The sequence below is a fragment of the Miniopterus natalensis genome, chromosome 1 (genome assembly GCF_054644295.1).
Source record: "Miniopterus natalensis isolate mMinNat1 chromosome 1, mMinNat1.hap1, whole genome shotgun sequence".
Classification (NCBI taxonomy): domain Eukaryota; kingdom Metazoa; phylum Chordata; class Mammalia; order Chiroptera; family Miniopteridae; genus Miniopterus; species Miniopterus natalensis.
In genome coordinates, this window is record NC_142081.1 from 65,837,585 (window position 1) to 65,856,485 (window position 18,901).

At 38.5% G+C, this 18,901-nt stretch overlaps 1 protein-coding gene across 1 annotated transcript; it reads right to left on the minus strand.

The window, feature by feature from the left end:
• Positions 1–2,550: 2,550 nt before the first annotated feature.
• EMC7 (ER membrane protein complex subunit 7) lies at positions 2,551–16,366 on the minus strand. The gene is made up of 5 exons (XM_016199534.2): positions 16,112–16,366; positions 11,814–11,933; positions 9,138–9,276; positions 7,079–7,159; positions 2,551–4,611 (listed from the first exon to the last, which is right to left on the minus strand). The coding sequence occupies exons 1-5, from the start codon at positions 16,348–16,350 to the stop codon at positions 4,459–4,461; spliced, it is 732 nt and encodes a 243-aa protein (XP_016055020.2). The 5' UTR covers positions 16,351–16,366; the 3' UTR covers positions 2,551–4,458.
• Between the last annotated feature and the right edge of the window lie 2,535 nt (positions 16,367–18,901).

Below are 18,901 nucleotides of genomic sequence, written 5' to 3' on the forward strand. Positions count from 1 at the left end.
ACACAGCTGATCAGAATTTGCTTTAAAGAGATTAAGTATTTTTAAAATCCCCTCAGCATTCTCTTTACCAAACTGCAAAAAGTATACCCTTTAATCCTTCCTAAACTGCATCCAATTAATATAGTCATGAAGTCAATAGAACCATTTGTACCGGAAAACATGAATACCTATCACTGGCAGCTTTTCTCTGGACCTCAGTGTATCATCTTAGAGGCAAAAACTGGACACAGTACTCACCTAGTCAGGACAGATGATAGTAAGAGGTTAGGGTGGAGATGGTGGAGGGAGGACTTCAAGAGGCTTTACAGAACCCACTGTAAGAGCAGCCGAGCCTCCATGGGACTGGATTCTTATCTGGCAGCTACTCTCTCCATCCCTCTCTGGAGTCACCACGGTTTCCCACCTGGGCTTTTGCTACACTCTCTGCTGGCCAGACTCTTCAGACTTGTAGATTCCACTGTTGATTCTGCTTACCTGTGGCTCAGCATCAACATGCTGCCTCCTCTGATCCAGTACCACCCAACTGACTCACTCAGTCCCACCCTCCGTCCAACCAGCTGTGGGTGGAAAGGCAAGTCCATCCAGTCCTGTGGAGAGACAAACGCAAAATGGTATTTTTCTTTCTTTCTTGTGTGTAATGGACACGATTCCACAATAGAAGCTATTGTAAGGAAGCTTTCCTTACACCATCTTCTCATAGTTCCTTATGAATCATCACATTTCTAGAATGATTCCATTTCTTAATCTTCATGCCAAACTTTCATGATCACTTAATTCTAAGTATTTTCTCATTTTCTTACTAGTTATTTAGAAATGTTTTAAAATATTCAAATATATGCCCTGGCCAGTGTGGCTCATTTGGTTAAGGATCGTACCATGCACAGATAGGTCGCTGGTTTGATTCCCAGTCAGGGCACATGCCCAGGTTGCATGCTCAATCCTGAGTAGGGGGAATACAGGAGGCAGCTGATTGATGTTTCACTCTCACATCGGTATTTCTCTCTCCCTCTCTAAAATCAATGAAACATACTTAAAAGATAAAATATCCAAATACATAGTCAAGAAGCTCATTAAAAGTGAGAACAAATGATTTACATTCATTTATATGGAATATTTATCTCAAAATTACCTAAGGAGATACAGATGAATATTCAATAATTACTAGTTTATTAAACTTTAATGGAATTAAATGCCTTGTCAAAAGTTTTGTTGGAAATGCTCTGCACAGCTAATTTTTATGGCTTCACCCATTCCTCTTGTTTACTGCCTGACCTTCATTTATTGCTCCTTCATCTCAGGTTTGCCTGCCTGGCTGGCTCAACCCTACCAGACTGAAGTCATTGTGAAAGGCTTCAGTTCCCTTGTGCTCCCATAATAAAGTCAGTTGTGTTCCTGAGGGGGGGAAAGGTATGCTAATATTTAGTGCTATTTTGGGAAGATTTTTCCTAAAATATCTCTTTTTATATTTCATCAACTCTTTCCCAGAATATTAAAACAATGTTTAGAGTTTATAGGCAGCATCTAAATTTTGCAAAACCTATCTTCAAGCTCCCCTGAGTAATATACTTTTACCAATTGGATATTCTCATATACCGTAAAAATTAAAAGATGATGACAATAATCACACTTACAGTGCTAAAAGAATACAGTACTATGTCCTATCTCAACATACTCCTTGAATTGAACTAAATTCAGCCACTAGCTTCTACTGTGTTCCCTAAGATTAGTGCTTAGCAGAATTTTTATTGGGCTTAAAAATGGTTCATACATTATTGTAAACATGCAAAAATATGTCTATGTGCGACCTGGAAGGCAATAAACAAAAATGAAAATACTTGTCTTAATTTTTTAAAGATATTTAATAAAAATATTTTTAATAATTTTTTACTTGGTTGAGCACTACCGCCCCTTCCTGAAAGTCTGAGTGACCACTTAAAATGAAAGTACTGTCCTTGATCACCATGGGCGTTCCCCACCAGGACCTTGAAACCCTTCCCCTACTGAAAAGTTGCTGACTAGTTGCTTCTTCCCTCCTGTTAGAGGACACAAAGGGGAAAATAAGAAACTTTACTCTGGAAAGGTTAGGTAAAATCCTGAATCTTCAAAATATTAACCAGACTCAGGGTGAGTCATGAGGTTTTGACTCCTATAAAAACTTGGGTGCTATGAATGCACCCTGGGCACTCATGACTTCCTTGCAAGAATGGGCAAAAAAAGATGTGTTTTGCACCAAGTCTACCCCGGTTTAACTTAGTAGATTTAAAATATTTTAAAACACAAAGTTTACATTTCAAAGGAGATGCATGTAAATTGAATCTAAGAAAGGTCCTAAAGAAGAGCAAAATAAGATTCTGTCTCCAAATGGGGAATAGCAGAAAATAAACAAGGAAGTGAGAGAGGAGAAAGTTGGCACTGATCACTGATCATATGGTTCTTAAGGGTAGGAAATAATAGGACTGGGTTAAAAGTATAATGGAATTTTAGATCTGAAAAGGAATTTACAGGTCTAATCCAAATCCTCAATTCACAGATGAGGAAACTTGAGGCCCATTTATTTATTCATTGAACAAACATTTATTGTGTGTCTACATGCTCAATGCTGGAAATACAATGAACAAGACATGGTCCAATGAGGGAAAGTGACTTGTCCAAAGTCACAAAGCAAGTTAGCAGGGGCTCTTTGCACTAAACCCCTATTTTCTGATACAATCATTTCTGCACCTGTAAGCACACTAAGCATTTGATGAAGGTTCTATGCAAAGATAAGATTTTCATATGCAAGTGATGTAATAACATTCCACAATATGATAAGGGATACATATATATATATTATATTCAGATGGTGTTAGAATCATGTAAAATAACCACATGTAGTTTCTTAATTAACACTTGAAATGGTAATTTCCTCGGAAGTGCTTTTTAATTTCTTTTCATTAGGTACTTCATATACAAATTTTGACAATCCAGATTTAAAAATTTTTCAGGATAATTTCTGGTCATACAACTATGACTCTTACTATACTGTCTCCTTTAAATTATAACTTTCACTTAACTAGTGTTCTAATATTTTATTTTCAATAAAATACTCTATTTTAAAAGACCTAGTTCTCACATTAACCAGTTTCCCACCTGAATCATTCATAAAGTACCAGTTTGGTAACTTTAGTGTTATAATACAAACAGAGATATAGTTCCTCCTTCATAAATATAAATATAAATATAAATATCCTGCATTGGAATTTATTTCTTTAAAAGAAAACTTACGTACCTCATTTCAAAATGAATAATGGCACCTATTACAAAAGGGAAAATAAGAGTTTGGAACCAATCTTTTTTGTTGCTGTTTTTTGCTAATTTAATAACCTGAAGAAAATCAATAGGGGGTTCCTTAACGCAGGGAAGGAGAGGAGTCCTCTACTAGAAGCAATATATAGCCTCAGAGCTCCTCTTTAATTAAAACGAACCATAAGAAAAGGTGTGAAATTTTTGTAACTTATTTAAATAAAAAGTTTCTGAGACACCCCTGAGTGGAAAGTAGTAATTTATATTCCAACAACTCTGGAAATCAATCATAGGAGAGATGACGGAACTGAAAAGCTACTGTGCTACACCACCAATATTACATGAAGCTCTAAGGTTGATGTGATTTTCTATCCTCAGACTCTAAAAGGCTCTCCTACTGCTGCGCTTCCTTCCCCTGGCCATTCACTCCCTATTATTATTTGTGCTCCCTCTCTCCGTGGTCAGCTCTATTGAGGGCAGACACTGGACATTATTTCCGCATCCCACCTTGAATCACAGCACAGGGCTGATACTCAATAATGAATAGCACAGATGGTAAGCAGAATTTAAAAATTGATAACTATTGTAATTCATACATCCATACTCTGAAACTAACTGTAATAATAAAAACTGAAAGTACATCAGGAATGTGTACCTCAATCATTAGGGTATGTTAAATGGCAGGGCAGGGCTGAGAATTTTGAATGATCTGGCTAAAATACCATAGTTCGTGCTGCTCTAAAAATATCAACCACTTCTTTTTAAACAGGAAGGATCAATTTCAGGCCTTAGATAATGAAAGATAAACGAAAACTTCCAGGAGTAAAAGAAACATTAAGTGGAAAAAAAATGACAAGATAATTTTATCTCTGGGTTAAGACACTTTAATATACATAATGTATAGTACTTCATATAATTTATTAATGTCATTTACTATAAGACACTGTAATTAATTCAGTGACATCAATATTGACCTCACACAAGGATGAAAGCTGAGTTTTCTTGTGTACCAAGTTCAAAACACGTACTGAAGAGCTATCACACACAACAGTTATAAGAGATCAACTTTAAGGATGACTCAAGTTTACAGTAGTTGCTTCACACGGTTTTCCCTCAAGACTTGAATGCCACCCAGTGTTGCCGTGTTTGTGCAAATGCCAGCTCTGAACTGCCCGACTACCTCCTTTTACCAGCCCCACTTTTGCCTGTTTTACTACTGCCGCTGCTAGACTTGCCAGATGATTTTGAAGAGAAGAGTCTTGTCATGAACTCAGAAACATCAGGCAATTCATGGTTGGAATTCAGCATATTCATTGACTGCTCCATCTCCTGCAGGAAGAGAAAGCATAATGGCATGAAGGGCACAGGGATCCTTTGGGTCACCGTACAACTAACACTTCCGTTAAGGAAGAAGGAGAGTAGAGAAAGGCACTGGTTCTAAGCCATGATGCAATGTCATACCCAACAGCACTTCAGAAACCATGTTTCATACCTCCTTCATGCCATTAAGCATTTTGATCCTTAGTAAATGTCCAGTAAATGCTTGCCTAGGTTTTGATTCAGCTTGTTTTTATAAAAGACATTTCCTCTGATAATGGACGCATGTGACATATTCCTGCCTTTTTATTTTGTTTTCTGATTAAAATGCTTTCTTATTGTTTTGATGAGTGGTTTTTTAAACTCTTGCTTCCTTTAGATACATATAACCAGAATATCAAGGTATGAGAGTAATTTGGAAGGTAACAGCAGTATTTCTAAGACTTGATTCCTAAGACCCTTACTAATAAATCTAGGCTGGATGAGCTGGGTGACCGTAACTACAGCATGTGAAGCAAACAACGCAAATGTTACAAACAAGTTGCTGGCAGGGCAGGATAAGGACCTGGTACTGTTATTCTGAGGTTTTGCCCTCCCCGTACTGAGCCAACAATCTGTGAAGCACTCTTCCATTTTCACAATATTAATGTAATGTCTGCTTCCTTTGAATTTTATGTAACATTCCAAATTAAAACTGCATTAGTTCAGACATGAAAAAATAGCAAATACTATATTAGCTATCACTTAAAACTGAACACTATTTGGGTATTAGCTTGGGCTTTCTCCCCAGAGGTAAAATTTATACATGAGTTTTCAAGGAGAAAGTGCTTTTAGAAATACGGCCAGGAAAAGAAACATTATGAATATAAATCAGATATGTGAATGTGCCCTAATAATCAAGAATTAAATGTATGTGGTAATACGTATGAGTCCCTGCAAAAATATATCAACTCCTTTTTTTAATCTGTTCAATTCTGAAGCTTTTTTTTTTTTTTTTTTGAGAGCATGTCTATTAAAGCTGGGGACAGTGAAACAGGGAAGGGCTCAGGAGAAAAGAAGCAACAGAAGAGAGCCTAGGCGGGCTCAATGAGAAGTCAAAGAAAAGGGGGCCTTGGAGACAGGTTCAGGGGGTTAGGCCAGGGCAAGTTATCACTGACCATTGTTCCCCTGGTTGCATGTCTCATGGGGTCCCTTAGAGTTTAGAAGATGCTCGCCTGAGAGAGAAGAGGGGGAAGGGAAAGGTGCAGACGTGCTCCCGGGAGAGAAACTCGCCTGAAGCTCTTGAATAAACAACTTTTTATACTGCTTACCATGTACAAAGCATTTTGCAAGTAATGAACTTTTAATCCAGTGTGACTTCTGAAGTTGCCTCTGTTGATGTCATAGAGAGTTAACTGGCTTAACAGATACAAGGATTGTATAGAATGTATACTTTCTGGCCAACAGTGACGCAGAAATGCCAAAATTTAGCAATAAAATATTATAAAACATTATAAAGCTTTCTTTTTTCATGAAGCTTTTTCTGCCATTCCAGCTTGGAATAAAATGCCTCATCTTCTACAGAACTTATCTCAGCAAACATTTTTATTTATTTTATGTTTATTTTATTTTCCTACTTAACACACACACACACACACACACACACACACACACACACCCTTGATGGCAAGAATTTTTTATAAATCCTTTCTATTTCCTACACTTATAGGATTATGAGCTTGCTGATAACAGGGATGATACAATAATTCATCTGCATATTCCCCAGTACCCAGAACCTAGAAATTGATTAGTAAATGTTTTTCAGCAATGATGTCAGCACATCAATACATTAATTATATGGAAAAATCTGGAACTAAGAAGATATTTATTGATGATTTTGGGTAGAAGAATGAACAATGGTTTTGAAAAAATTGAATATTTTATATGGGACCCAATACTTAAAAGAGACAAAGTGGTGGCACTAAATTTGAAGCATCCTACGTGGCAATTGCTCTCCCCCGTGCCAAGCCAGTACAATTTTGTGGTACAAAGTCTGAAAGCCACTATTCTATTTTTCTCCCTTGGTCTATTCAAATTTCTTTCACGTGCCTGAACACATAAACTAAATGTATACTCTGAAGAGTTTTGTAAAGCAAAAATAGATTATAAGAAGCTATCATTTTGCAAAATACTTAGGTTAGGTGTACCAGGATTATTATACATTTCAACTATTTAACAAGTGAAGGACAAAGAGTTAGTACTAATTAGAATGTTTTAGCTGTGTGAAGAGACCCAGGCCCTTATCAAGCACAAACTGAATTTAACTGGTCCAATGGAAACGACTATCTAAATCCCAGGAGCATAACACTGTGTTAACACATTCTCTAGGTGAACCTGGCTCGGGTCTTAGGGTAAAGTGGACAGGCCCAAGCCACCTACCACAACAGATGGACAGGCATCAGAATATGGGTCAAAAATCACAGCTGGGCAATCATCTTACCCGTCTCATGTCAGGATCACTTGTGTTGACCACTTTGGGCAGAAGTACAAATATCAACAATGGAAGAACCATCATCATAACCTGTGGGGGAGGGAAATTTCAGAAAATGTTTCTTTCTACTTAACAGTAGAACAAAGTCTGCACTAACAGCCAATGACAAAATTAAAGATTTAAATGTTGTATATAGAATAAAACTAGCAGCAACCACCTCAGTTCTACTGAACCAGCCCTTGGTTGGTTGGCTGGTTTGTTTGTTAATCTTCACCCGAGGATATCTTTTCAGAGAGAGTGGAAGGGAGAGAGGGAGGGGGAAGGGACAAAAACAGAGAGAGAGAGAAAAAGAAACAATGTGATAGAGACACATCGACTGGTTGCCTCCTGCATGCTCCCTGACAGGCGTGGGGAGGGAGTGAACCCACAACCCAGGTATGTGCCCTTCACCGGGAATCGAACCCAAGACCCTTCAGTGCACTGGCCAATGCTCTAACTGCTGAGCCACACCAGCCAGGGCAAACAAGCCCTTTTGATAGCAACAGTCAATGTCTGACTGTTGCAGAATATAAAAGCCTTATCTATATGTGTTTGGACTTTATAGACACTTTACTTTGTATTTGTGCCACCTACCAGTTTGCAGTTTACACGAGTACTTTGCAAACAGAACTATCTATTCACTTGCTTCAATCTGCAGTCTGGCATTGGGACTGGTGATCCTGAGAGCCAGCTGGGCTGCTCTTTCCAGATGACTTTTTGGTTCTTAGAAAAAACAGTATATTGCACCTCACATTAATGTACATCCTCTAGAGTCTGAAATATAATACTAGGCAACTACTTTAGCAGATCAGTTCAAAAGATGACCCAGAAGGTTATAGCTCTGGATATGCTTCCATGAATTTCAGAAATTAGAACATGGCCCTGGCCGGGTAGCTCAGATGGTTGGAGCTTCATCCCAATACATGAAGGTTGTGGGTTTGATCTCCACTTAGGGCACATATAAGAATCAACCAATGGCCCGGCTGGCATGGCTCAGTAGTTGAGTGTCAACCTATGAATGAGGAGGTCATGGTTCCATTCCTGGTCAGGGCACATGCCCGGGTGTCGGGCTTGATCCCTGGTAGAGGGCATGCAGGAGGCAGCTGATCAATGACTCTCTCATCACTGATGTTTCTCTTTCTCTCTCTGAAATCAATAAAAACATATTAAAAAAAAAAAAGAATCAACCAATGAATGCATCAATGAGTGGAAAAACAGATCGATGTCTTGATATGTCTCCCTCCCCCTCTAATCAATAAATAAAATATTTTTTAAAAATTAGAACATGGAAGATATTTCTCAGTAAGTTTTAAAGTCTCACTGCTGAATTCTCTTATCCACTCCACCCTTCTGCTTCTTGATCCTTGATAGGAGATTCTAGGCACCGATTTATTCCTCTCTAGAGGATGTACAGCCTCAAACATTCCTATTTGTAATCTAAATATCTATCAGCAAGGAGTATGATAAAAACTTAGACAATTCTAATATAATAATTCAACTTTCAAAAACAGGGGGAAAAAAGTCAATTTGTTTCTAAAGAATGTATTCTATTTGTGTTTTTTAATTAGTGAAGAGCATCATATCAGTTTCATAATACCAAATACCTAAATTACCACAGAATAAGTTCTCTGCTCACTACACATGCCAAAAAAGGAAAGAAAAAAACTTACTTATGCCATCAATAAAGGGCTGGTTAATAAATGATGGCACATTCATCAATGCATTAATATGCAAGTAGTACGAAAAAGGAGACAGCTCCTGTATGACTTATCACATATTCTTATTCTATTTGAATTTTAAACATTTCAACATAAATAAGTATCTATCCAATTTCTGTTGCACATTTCAAAGTCAAGTCTACCATGCAATTGTCACTATATTCTTTTCATTATATATTCCCAAGCCACCATTTTCCTGAAATCCACAAATTATTCATAATTATCCTTTCATCCAACTTCAGATTTCTATCTCACTGCCCAGAAGCAAATTAGAGATTAGTAAAGATACTTTCTTGTAACCTGATACATACCATTGGGTTCATCAGAAAGTCTGTCCAGCCCCATGATTCCCTTTTAATAAAGTAAGAAGGTGGACCTGAAGATTTCATTTGGAGAGGATAGGGCAGTCTGACCACTTCTGATGTTTTGATGTAATTCACGTATCTTGCTCTGATAAAGCAACATGAAAAAAAGCATCAGCAATTCTACTAAAAATATTACTAGTTACTAGAACTGCCTACAATATATTAGCAAAGCCTTATAATTACCTTTAGCTCTTCCAAAATACTTAGGTATCTAAACTTTTGATCTTGAAAATCTGATCAAAGTAGCTTTATCTGTATGTCTAAAATATTTAGCAAAATGTAGGGAAAGAATACAAGACTTGGAATCAAGCTAATCATTTAAAAGAAATAGCTATACATATTTTATCCAGCATTTCTAAGGTTTTACATTCCGCTAAAATTTCAGAAATAGAAGTCCCGCATACTTGAAACTAACTTACCAAGTATGCTTATGAAACACTGGTCAAAAATATTAGGATCTTATATGAATCCCACTTTGTTCTCTACTCTGCCCCACCCCCAATTATTAAAATGATAAGGGCCTTGTTTTTTTTACCTATGCTTCAGGCATCCAATCATCGGGAATGGATCTGAGAATATGAATCCCACTGCTGCAACCAGTCCTTAAATGCTAAAGCAGGAAGTACTCTTTACCCATGGTAAAAAAGCAAATAAAACTTTATATTTAGAAAAATATTTCTATTTGCTTAGACTACAAATTCAAAATTCAAACAGAGTAAAAAGAATAAATAAAAATAATTTAGTTTTTAAATTTAATTTTTAAAGACAAGTATCAAATATCCCCTTTTAACAAGTCTTATTCCCTCCAATATTCAGTTTGCAATTAAAAAATTTTTTCAACCTATATATTATGTATAATGTATTCTACATATCCCCATCTCCAAGCTTGCAATTCAAAATGTATAAAGTCATAAGTCTTTCATGGTTTAGATTTACATACTAGAATTTTACCTGTACATTAAAAAACAAAAATCTGTATGTCTCTAAAAAGTATGAGAAAGTCAATACCTAATGAGGTTCATGTACTTTGAAGCAATCCATTTATCACTGACTCCATCAAAGATTATTTATAAACATATATGCAAGGTATTAGCTTCAATTCAAAGCTTCACCCTTGCTCTGAATAGCCAACAGCAAGAAATATGACTAGAATCTGGACAAAGCAGAATTATCTAAGACAGGAATTGAACTTGAAAAAAAGGGGAAAGTAATTTGTTTCTAAACAATGTATTTTTAGTGATATCATGGCATTAGTTTCATGATAACATTAAGAACTTAAATCACTACAGGATAACTGTCTCTGTTCATGCTAAAAAAGGGAAAGAAAATCTCACATGTCCATCAGTAGGAGCTGGTTATAAAAATGATGGCAAATCCATCAATGGACTAATATGCAGCTGATATAAAGGATAAGATAGCTCTCTGTGTTATTCTATTTGAGTTACAGCATATTTACATATTATACTTTAGAAACTTGCAATTAAAAAAAGGAAAAAGATAGAAGGAAAACATTTTAGGAGTAAACACTAACTCAACTGTACATATTATGGTACTAAGTGAACATATCTCTTACTATATCAGCTCAATTTGGGGTAGCTACATATCAACCTAAATAAGCTTGGCACATACTGAAAAGGTCAGTAATAAACCACACCTCCTCCAACCCCAAAATTATTGCCATTGCATGACTTGTGCTTTATTACAGCAACATGGAGTAATTCTGTGGTAGTTCAAAGAAGAGACATTACCACTTAAAATTGTTTCATATTTGTTAATAATACCTCAATAAAGCTAGGAAAAATAAAAAGACAAAATTGCTTCATATACTTCCTAGTAAGATTAGAGCAAAAAGAATACTATTGGCAGGAAACAAGAATAAAATAAACAAAGAAATTGGGGGTTATAACAGAAGGCTAACTCTGAACTGTGGACATCTATACAACTGATTCCAACTGCAAATGTGTTTGCAGTATTCCACACTCATAGCCTAAATGAGTTCAAAACTCTTTCCACCTCAAATTCAAATCACATGTTCACCTACTTAGAAATTCTGAAAATTTTTCCTAGTCTGCCAGCCTCTAACGCTGTGCTTTTTTTTTTTCTTATCATGATCCTCACTTTGAAATAAACTTTACAATGTCATCTATTATTTTCCCAAGAAATATTAAATTTCCACTGCACATTAAATATTCCAAGAAGAACTAAAGAAATTTCTAGAGCAACATACTAGCAAATATATACTAAGATACTGTCAAAATATCCTGATGAAAACAGGTGATGAATAACATTTCCAATTTAGAAATGTTAAATTATTTCCAACTTAAATCACATTTCAATTATAACTTTCACAGTGCTTTTGTTGTATAATAAGTAATCTTATCTCTTCTCTATATAATCATATCAGGAGCTTTAAAGTAAATTTTAAGCCAGAGCAGAAGAAAGTTCAACTTTACAATATTATCAATCCTCAGATTAAAACAATATAAGGATGTTTTAAATGTTTTAAGGAATACCTGTAGTTTTAAATAAGAAAATTTTCAACCTTAACTATAAATTCTAAAAGTAATATATGAGGTATTTGGTAGCCCAGACTTTGGTAAAAATTAAATCAATTGCTCTCACCTCATCTTTCCTTTTGAAGTAATATCCACTCGGATGGGATCAAACCTGTAAGCAGGAGATATAACTTCCACTACATAAGATCCAGAGGGTATATCATGAACCACAAAACTCCCATCTGTCCTGGAAAAATTAAAATCATATTTAGTCACTTCTGATCAATAGTTTATTATTTTTTGATGCTTTAGATCATCTGTTAACCCCCAAACCAAATCCCCTAAGTATGATATTCAGAGTAATCAGAAGAAAAAAAATACCCCCAAACTAGCAAGAACTGTCCCATGCTTCAGCTTCCATAATTACACTGCATGGGTTCTGAAAATACCCCCAACACTCCACGGTAACAGAGAACCCTGACATAGAGAGTACTTCTATTCCCTCTGTGGGATGGAGATAACAGGTGATAGCACAGTTCCTATTCTGAAGTCATGTCTTCATTCAAGGGAAACTACCAATATACATTATTTCTACAATATTAGCAGTTCCAATTTTGACAATTACCTCCAAGAATTTTTTATATTAAAATAGCTTTTCTCCCCTAGTTTTAATTTGCAGTGTGCTGTTCTTCTTTCTTTCTGTTTTTGTAGTTAAAACTATCCACCTTTTCCTAACTGATTTCTTCTAAACTTCCTGGGCTTAGAAAACCATCCCATTAAGGGCAAATTTCACAGATCAAAATTAATTTGTTTTGATAATGAGAAACTGCCATTCTGAGGAAAAAGAAGTTTCTGTTTCAGAAAAACAACTGATTGATTCTAAAAGGAGCAACTTTATCAGAGAATTCCCAATGTCATAATATTTTTAAAAAATATATCTTTATTGATTTCAGAGAGAGGAAGGGAGAGGGGGAGAGAGAGAGAAGCATCAATGATGAGACAGTCATTGATCGGCTGCCTCCTGCACGCCCCTACTAGGGCTTGAGCCCGCAACCCGGCCATGTGCCGACTGGGAATCGAACCACAATCTCCTGGATCACAGGTCGATGTTCAACCATGAATCATGCTGGCTGGGCTATCATAATATTTTTAAATAATGCTTCTTATCATTGGGCTCTTTCACTGTTAAAGGAATAATTGATTCCTGCCACATTCACAATATTTAATAAAAAAATAAGAGAAGGTACTCCTTGCTACTTTAAAGTACACACTAAACTAAAACAGAATTGAAATGTAACCATTAAGTTAATTTTATTCCTGAGCTAGATGTCCATTTGCCCTTCAGATTCACTCTCCATGATTCTCCTCTCTGTACACTGGGGAAAGGGAAGATGAGCTTAGTGTATTTTTCTGGAAGTGCACTCCCAGAGAGGCCACCTCTGACTGGCTGTGTCAAGGCACACAGCTCCTTTTAAGGCAGTCCCTTTCTTCCTATCTAGCTTCCAGTAACCTTTATTTCCTTTCCTCCCTTCACCTTAGAGGTGGTAATAGCCTTGAAGTTGTAAACTTCAGGGTACTGCACAATCTGGTGGTTTCCCTACACCATGACTACACTGTTTAATCCTTTCATTAAACTTTCCTTGAATTATCTAATTTGAGTGTATCTTCTGTTTTTTTATGGGGCCCTAACTGCATGAATTTTAAAACATTTTTCTAGGTCCAGGAAAAAACAAACAATTTAACTAATGACTATTTGTAACCAAAATAATAGCAGAACTAATTGCCTAAAGAAAATGCAAACAGATTTTTCACCTTAAGGTAAATATTTTACTTTAGCAAGATAACATAAATTTTATAATGAAATTTTCAAATTTGGCTTTAAAACTGTACTCTACAACATGTATGCCCTGTTGGATAATCTGAAAGAACAAATACATAAAAGCATTTTTAAAATAAGTTGGGAAACGTAAAAATGAACTGGTATTTTTAGATGATGTTACAGCATTATTAATTTTGTTGAATCAATAATGGTATTGTGTTATTTTTTAAGACTTTATCTTCTAGAGATACAAAATGATGCTTTTTAGAGTGAAGTCATATCATCTTTAGGACCATATTTAAATAGTCTAGAAAAAATAAATGAGGTATAGAGAAGACATGAAACAAAACAGCAGATTGTGATGGGTAGCTAAGGGGTCATTAAGCTATTCTGCTTATTTTAGTTCACGTCTATAATTTCCCATAATAAAAAGTTCATAAAAGTACAGTACATAATCTTCCTATGTCAAAAATTAAAAACTACCTAAATATCCAAAAACAGAGGACTGGTTAAACAAATTATGGTTCGTATACATAGTGATAAAAGTGAGAAGGTAGCACGGGAATTCCTCAAGCCAAACTCCTTTCATCTCCACTAACCAAGTCCCACGTAACCTCCAATAAGCATAAACAGAAATCAAAATTGCATGCCAGTTATGCATAACGGGTACAAGACAAATTACTTATCCCTCTTCCAACAAGTTTGCCAGGATAAACTCCTTATATTAATTCTTAATCAAACATTCTACACACAAATGGAAAAACATGAAATAGTATCAGGAGCTGCTCACAAAATATTAAGTAAATAAAGCAGGTTACAAAGTGTATATATTGTATTTTACTATTAAAAATATAGGTAATGTCCTAGCTGGTTTGGCTCAGTGGTTGGAGAATCAGCCTGCGGGCAGGAGGGCCCTGGGTTCAATTCCAGCCACTGGCACAAACCTCGGTTGCAGGCTCGATGCCCAGCCTAGGTTGGGGCACCTTCGGGAGGCAACCTCTCTCTTACATCGATGTTTCTATCCCTCTCTTTCTCTCTGTCTTTCTCTCTCCCTTCCACTCTCTCTGAAAAGCAGTGGAAAAAATATTCTTGGGTGAGGATTAAAATATATATATAGGTCATATGATTCCAAAAAGGCTGGAAAAGAAACAATAAAATATTAAGGGTTGTTAGCTCTACTTTATTATTTATAATTTCTTCAATACATGTTGCTTAGATGTTATTTTAAAATAAAAATAATAAATGCTTTTTAAAAGAATTGTATACTGCCGGGCTGGGGTGGCTCAGCCGGTGGACCTATGATCCAGGAGATCATGGTCCAATTCCACTCAGGGCACATGTCCAGGTTCCCACTCGGTCCCCAGCAGGGGGCGTGCAGGAGGCAGCCTATCAATGACTCTCTTATCATTGATGTTTCTCTCTCTCTCTCCCTCTCCCTTCCTCTCTCTGAAATCAATAAAGACATATTAATTTTAAAAAGCTGTATACTGCAGCAAAGAGAGGCCAAATAGCCAAGGAAGGCTAACTTTCCAAAGTTTAATGAAAACTTTATCATTAAAACATCATTAATTAGGGTAAACCCAAAGAATGCCTTAATGCCAGATCTTTAATAGCATTAAAGTAATGGTTGCAAGCTTCTTGTCATTATTATTAATATAAGGTTGAAATTCTCATTCAAAAACATCTGGATTATCTGAATATTTGCAAATCAAGTTTAGAATTTTACGTCCACATTTAAGTGGTCTGACTTTCTCACCAGAGAAACTCTTTCTTTCCTAAATATTTTCTTTCAGTTCGCAGTTTTACTTTCCAAGAAACGACTGAAAGATTGAAAACATCACACTTGTCTAGACATCCGCAAAGCAGGCTACTGCAAAATGAGAGTGCTAATAAATTCAACATGTCTTTTAATATGGCCTGAAATCCCATTTCTACTATTCGCTAGAGAGGAACGAAGCACGTAAGCAACACAGAGAAACCCTAGTCTTACATAAATGCCAAGAGTGATGTTGCAAATCTCTGCACGAATCCAAGTGTAAAAAAAGAACAGCAATCCCACCTGCAGGTGAAAAGGGTGCTTTAGGGATTTCGGTGCCTATTAATTTTAGAAGCAGCATCAGCCTCCCAATCTATGTCATCACTAGAAGCCTTTTGGGCTTTCAGAATTCCCACTTGCTTAGCATCTTTCTACATAACACCAAGTTACAAAAACACTGAAATGAATGCAAAAAAAAAACAAAACAAAACAAAAACCAAAAAACGGCCAGATTCAGGGAAATCAGAAGAGATGCAAAGGGAAGAATTCAGCAAGAGACAAATAAGGCGTCCACGTGTCCCCAGGGCCCAGGGGTGGTCGTCCCCATACAGGGCCAAAGTGGAGTTGAAGGTAACTGACCCCCGCTCCGGCCTCGGGGAAGCACCTGCCATCCTCATTCCGAGCTGCTCGGCTGGGAAGGGGAAAGCGTCTCCCGGTACAGACCGCTAGCGGCGCCCGCCCCTCCACCCTCCGACAGCGACGTCTTCAGGTCTTGACACTCAGCTCTCCCGGGGGACTTCCCCTCCGGCTTCCATCCCCACCGCTCCCCTGCGGCCCTCGGGACGCTCACTTAAGGAAGCCGACGTGCTCCTCTCCGTCTACCAGCACTCGGGCCGCCGAGATCCAGTCCTGAGGCTTCACTCCTGGAACAACAGCACGCCCCTCAATCTTGAAGCGATCTCCTATGCCGACCCCAACCCCTGCCGACCCCTCGGCAGAGGCCCCGGCGACCTCCGAGCTTCGGGCTTTCGCTGCTAGCAGCAGCAGCAGCAGCAGGACGGAGAAGAAGCCCCACCGAGCGGCCGCCATGACAGCAGCTCTCAGCAGTCGCCGGCAGCCCCGGAAGCCCGCCCCGTCCCCGGGCGCCGGCGGCCGACGTCATCACTGCGCGCCCGGCTCTGCCGCCAGCTGCTGGCTCAAACCGGGGGATGTGCCCGGCGCTCGGGTCTGGCAGACGCGCTGAGCAGCTGGTCCCTTCAAAGGGGCCGCCCACAGAAAGTGAAGTGTTTGTTGCTGTGGCAACCACCGAGGTCGGGGACCTCTCCAAAGTAAAAGTCGATAAGTCGGGGTGGGGCCCGGCCGGGCTCAGCGGTTGAGCATCCACCTAGGACCCAGGCGATCGGGGTTCGCTTCCCGGTCAGGGCCCACGCCCGGGCTGCGGGCTCGATCCCCAGTCGGGGGCGTGCAGGAGGCAGCCGATCCATGACTCTCTCATCATGGATGTTTCTGTCTCTCTCTCCCTCTGCTTTCCTCTCTCTGAAATCAATAAAGATATATTTAAAAAAAAAAAGACGGGGTGGGAAGAGGATCTGCAGTAGAGTCTGCTAATGAGGCTAAGGCTTCGGGGGACAGGTCCAGAAGAAAACGTGTAAAAGAACTTCTAGAGATTCCCCAAGGCGTGTGAGATGAAAAGGTTCAAAGGAGATAATGTCTCTACAGCGAAAACAGCTGGAAAAATAAGTAACCTATCTACTAAGGGTTGCCTCTGGTGAAAAGGGAAAGAGCTGGGGGACATTTATCTTCACCATTCGTTCTTTTCTGCATGGTAACAACGTTGGGGGGAGGGAGTAAGCCTGCCAGTGTGATCCTGGGGCTAAGCGGAGATTTCAGAGATCTCATCTTTCCAATTTCTTTTTCTTTTTAACCCCCTTTTTATGCAATGCATTGGGATGACACTGGGTAACAAAGGTTTCAGGGGCACAGTTCTACAGCACATCATCGGTACACCGTATTGTGCGTTCACCACCCCAAGTCCCCGCCCATCACCGTTTATTCCCCTTATGCCCTCCTCCACCTCCCCTCACCTTCTCCTTTCATTTTCTTGATGATAAAAAGGGAAATGATTTGCTCAAGGTTTCTGTTGGCCTTAAACATTGCCCTCTCTACCACAAATCCTTCATCAAGATTATCAAGAGAAATGCATGTATTTGCCCAGTGCACTCTTAGACTTAGCCTCCCACGGGAGAGCAACAAAAACTGAATAAAAGAGATACAAGAGTCAAGTATTCTGAGTCCCTAGCCTGAGATTTGGGGGGGGGGGGGGGGGGGTAGATACTTTATTCTCCTGAGCATCAAGAGCTACCTCTTAGGAGTACAGTCCCTAAGTCTTTTGAAGATAGCCATTTCTTCATATTTGATCTTTGAAAGGAGCTAGTCTGCTGTAAAAAGATTATCAGGTGCTACAACCCTCAAGTATGAAATAAAATTTCACTTTTCTAAAATGATACAAAACTTACAATGTGCTCAAATATGCTCAAATAAAAATAGCTTCATCCTAAAATTTTCTGATTTTCGTTCACATATTTTTGGTGATCTTTCTTTGCTGGTGTCTTAGACACATGTTTAGTCTGACTATTAATCAGTGCTGGTCTCAATACCCCGATCCAAGTGAGAGCTGAGAAGTTTACTTTTTTAAAAATTTTTATTTTTTAAAAAATTGATTTTTAGAGAGAGGAAGGGAGAGGCATAGAGAGCTGGAAACATCCATGGGAGAGAAACATCCATTGGCTGCCCCCTGCACGCCCCCTACTGGGGATGGAGCAGCAACCGGGCATGCGCCTGGATCAGGAATGGAGCCGTGACCTCCTGGTGCCTAGGTCCAGCTCAACCACTGAGCCACGCGGGTCCCCCCAGGCGTTTACTTTTTATGTGGGACAAAGGGTGGGACAGGACCACCAGCAAACAGCAACTGAGTTCTCTATATCCCCATTTCTGCCTTTTTCTCCCCCCATCTTATTGTCACTCTAATACCAGAGTATCCAATGCTTTGAACCCCTAAAATGTCAGATTTATACCCCCACAATCATTAGCTGGAGGAGAGAAGCCTAAGCAATGTTTTCAGGTAGTGTGAAGTTTTGAAATCTCTGGTTTTCCCCCCAGGTAGGTCCCAGGAATTGCATAGATATTCAATGCCAAATTATACAAGAGTTATTCCAGATTATAGCCCTTGGATTCATACCTTATGAAACAAACTATAATTGTAATAAAATATGTTATAAAGATTTTTGTACTGGACTTGTTCTGTTTGCCCAGCAGGACCCATTTCCTACCCTTTACTGCCATGTGCCCTGGAAGACTGGACCCAGAAGGATTGCAAAAACTTGGTTCCTTCACCTTCAGGGTGCCTCCAGTTGGGTTCAGCCAGCAGGAGGTATCAGTAGGACATCCCTTTCAGTTTCCCTTACCACTGCCCAAACTTCTAAGAAAGTTCAATGAGGGGTAATTTACAATTATCCCTTCAAGTCTCCCATGTATGTCCTGACAAGACCCTGACCCATATAGATATCAAGCAGACCTTTTTATCTTAATTATGGAAAATATCGTTAAAGTGAGGGGTGGCTTGTTTGTTTTCCAAGCCTTT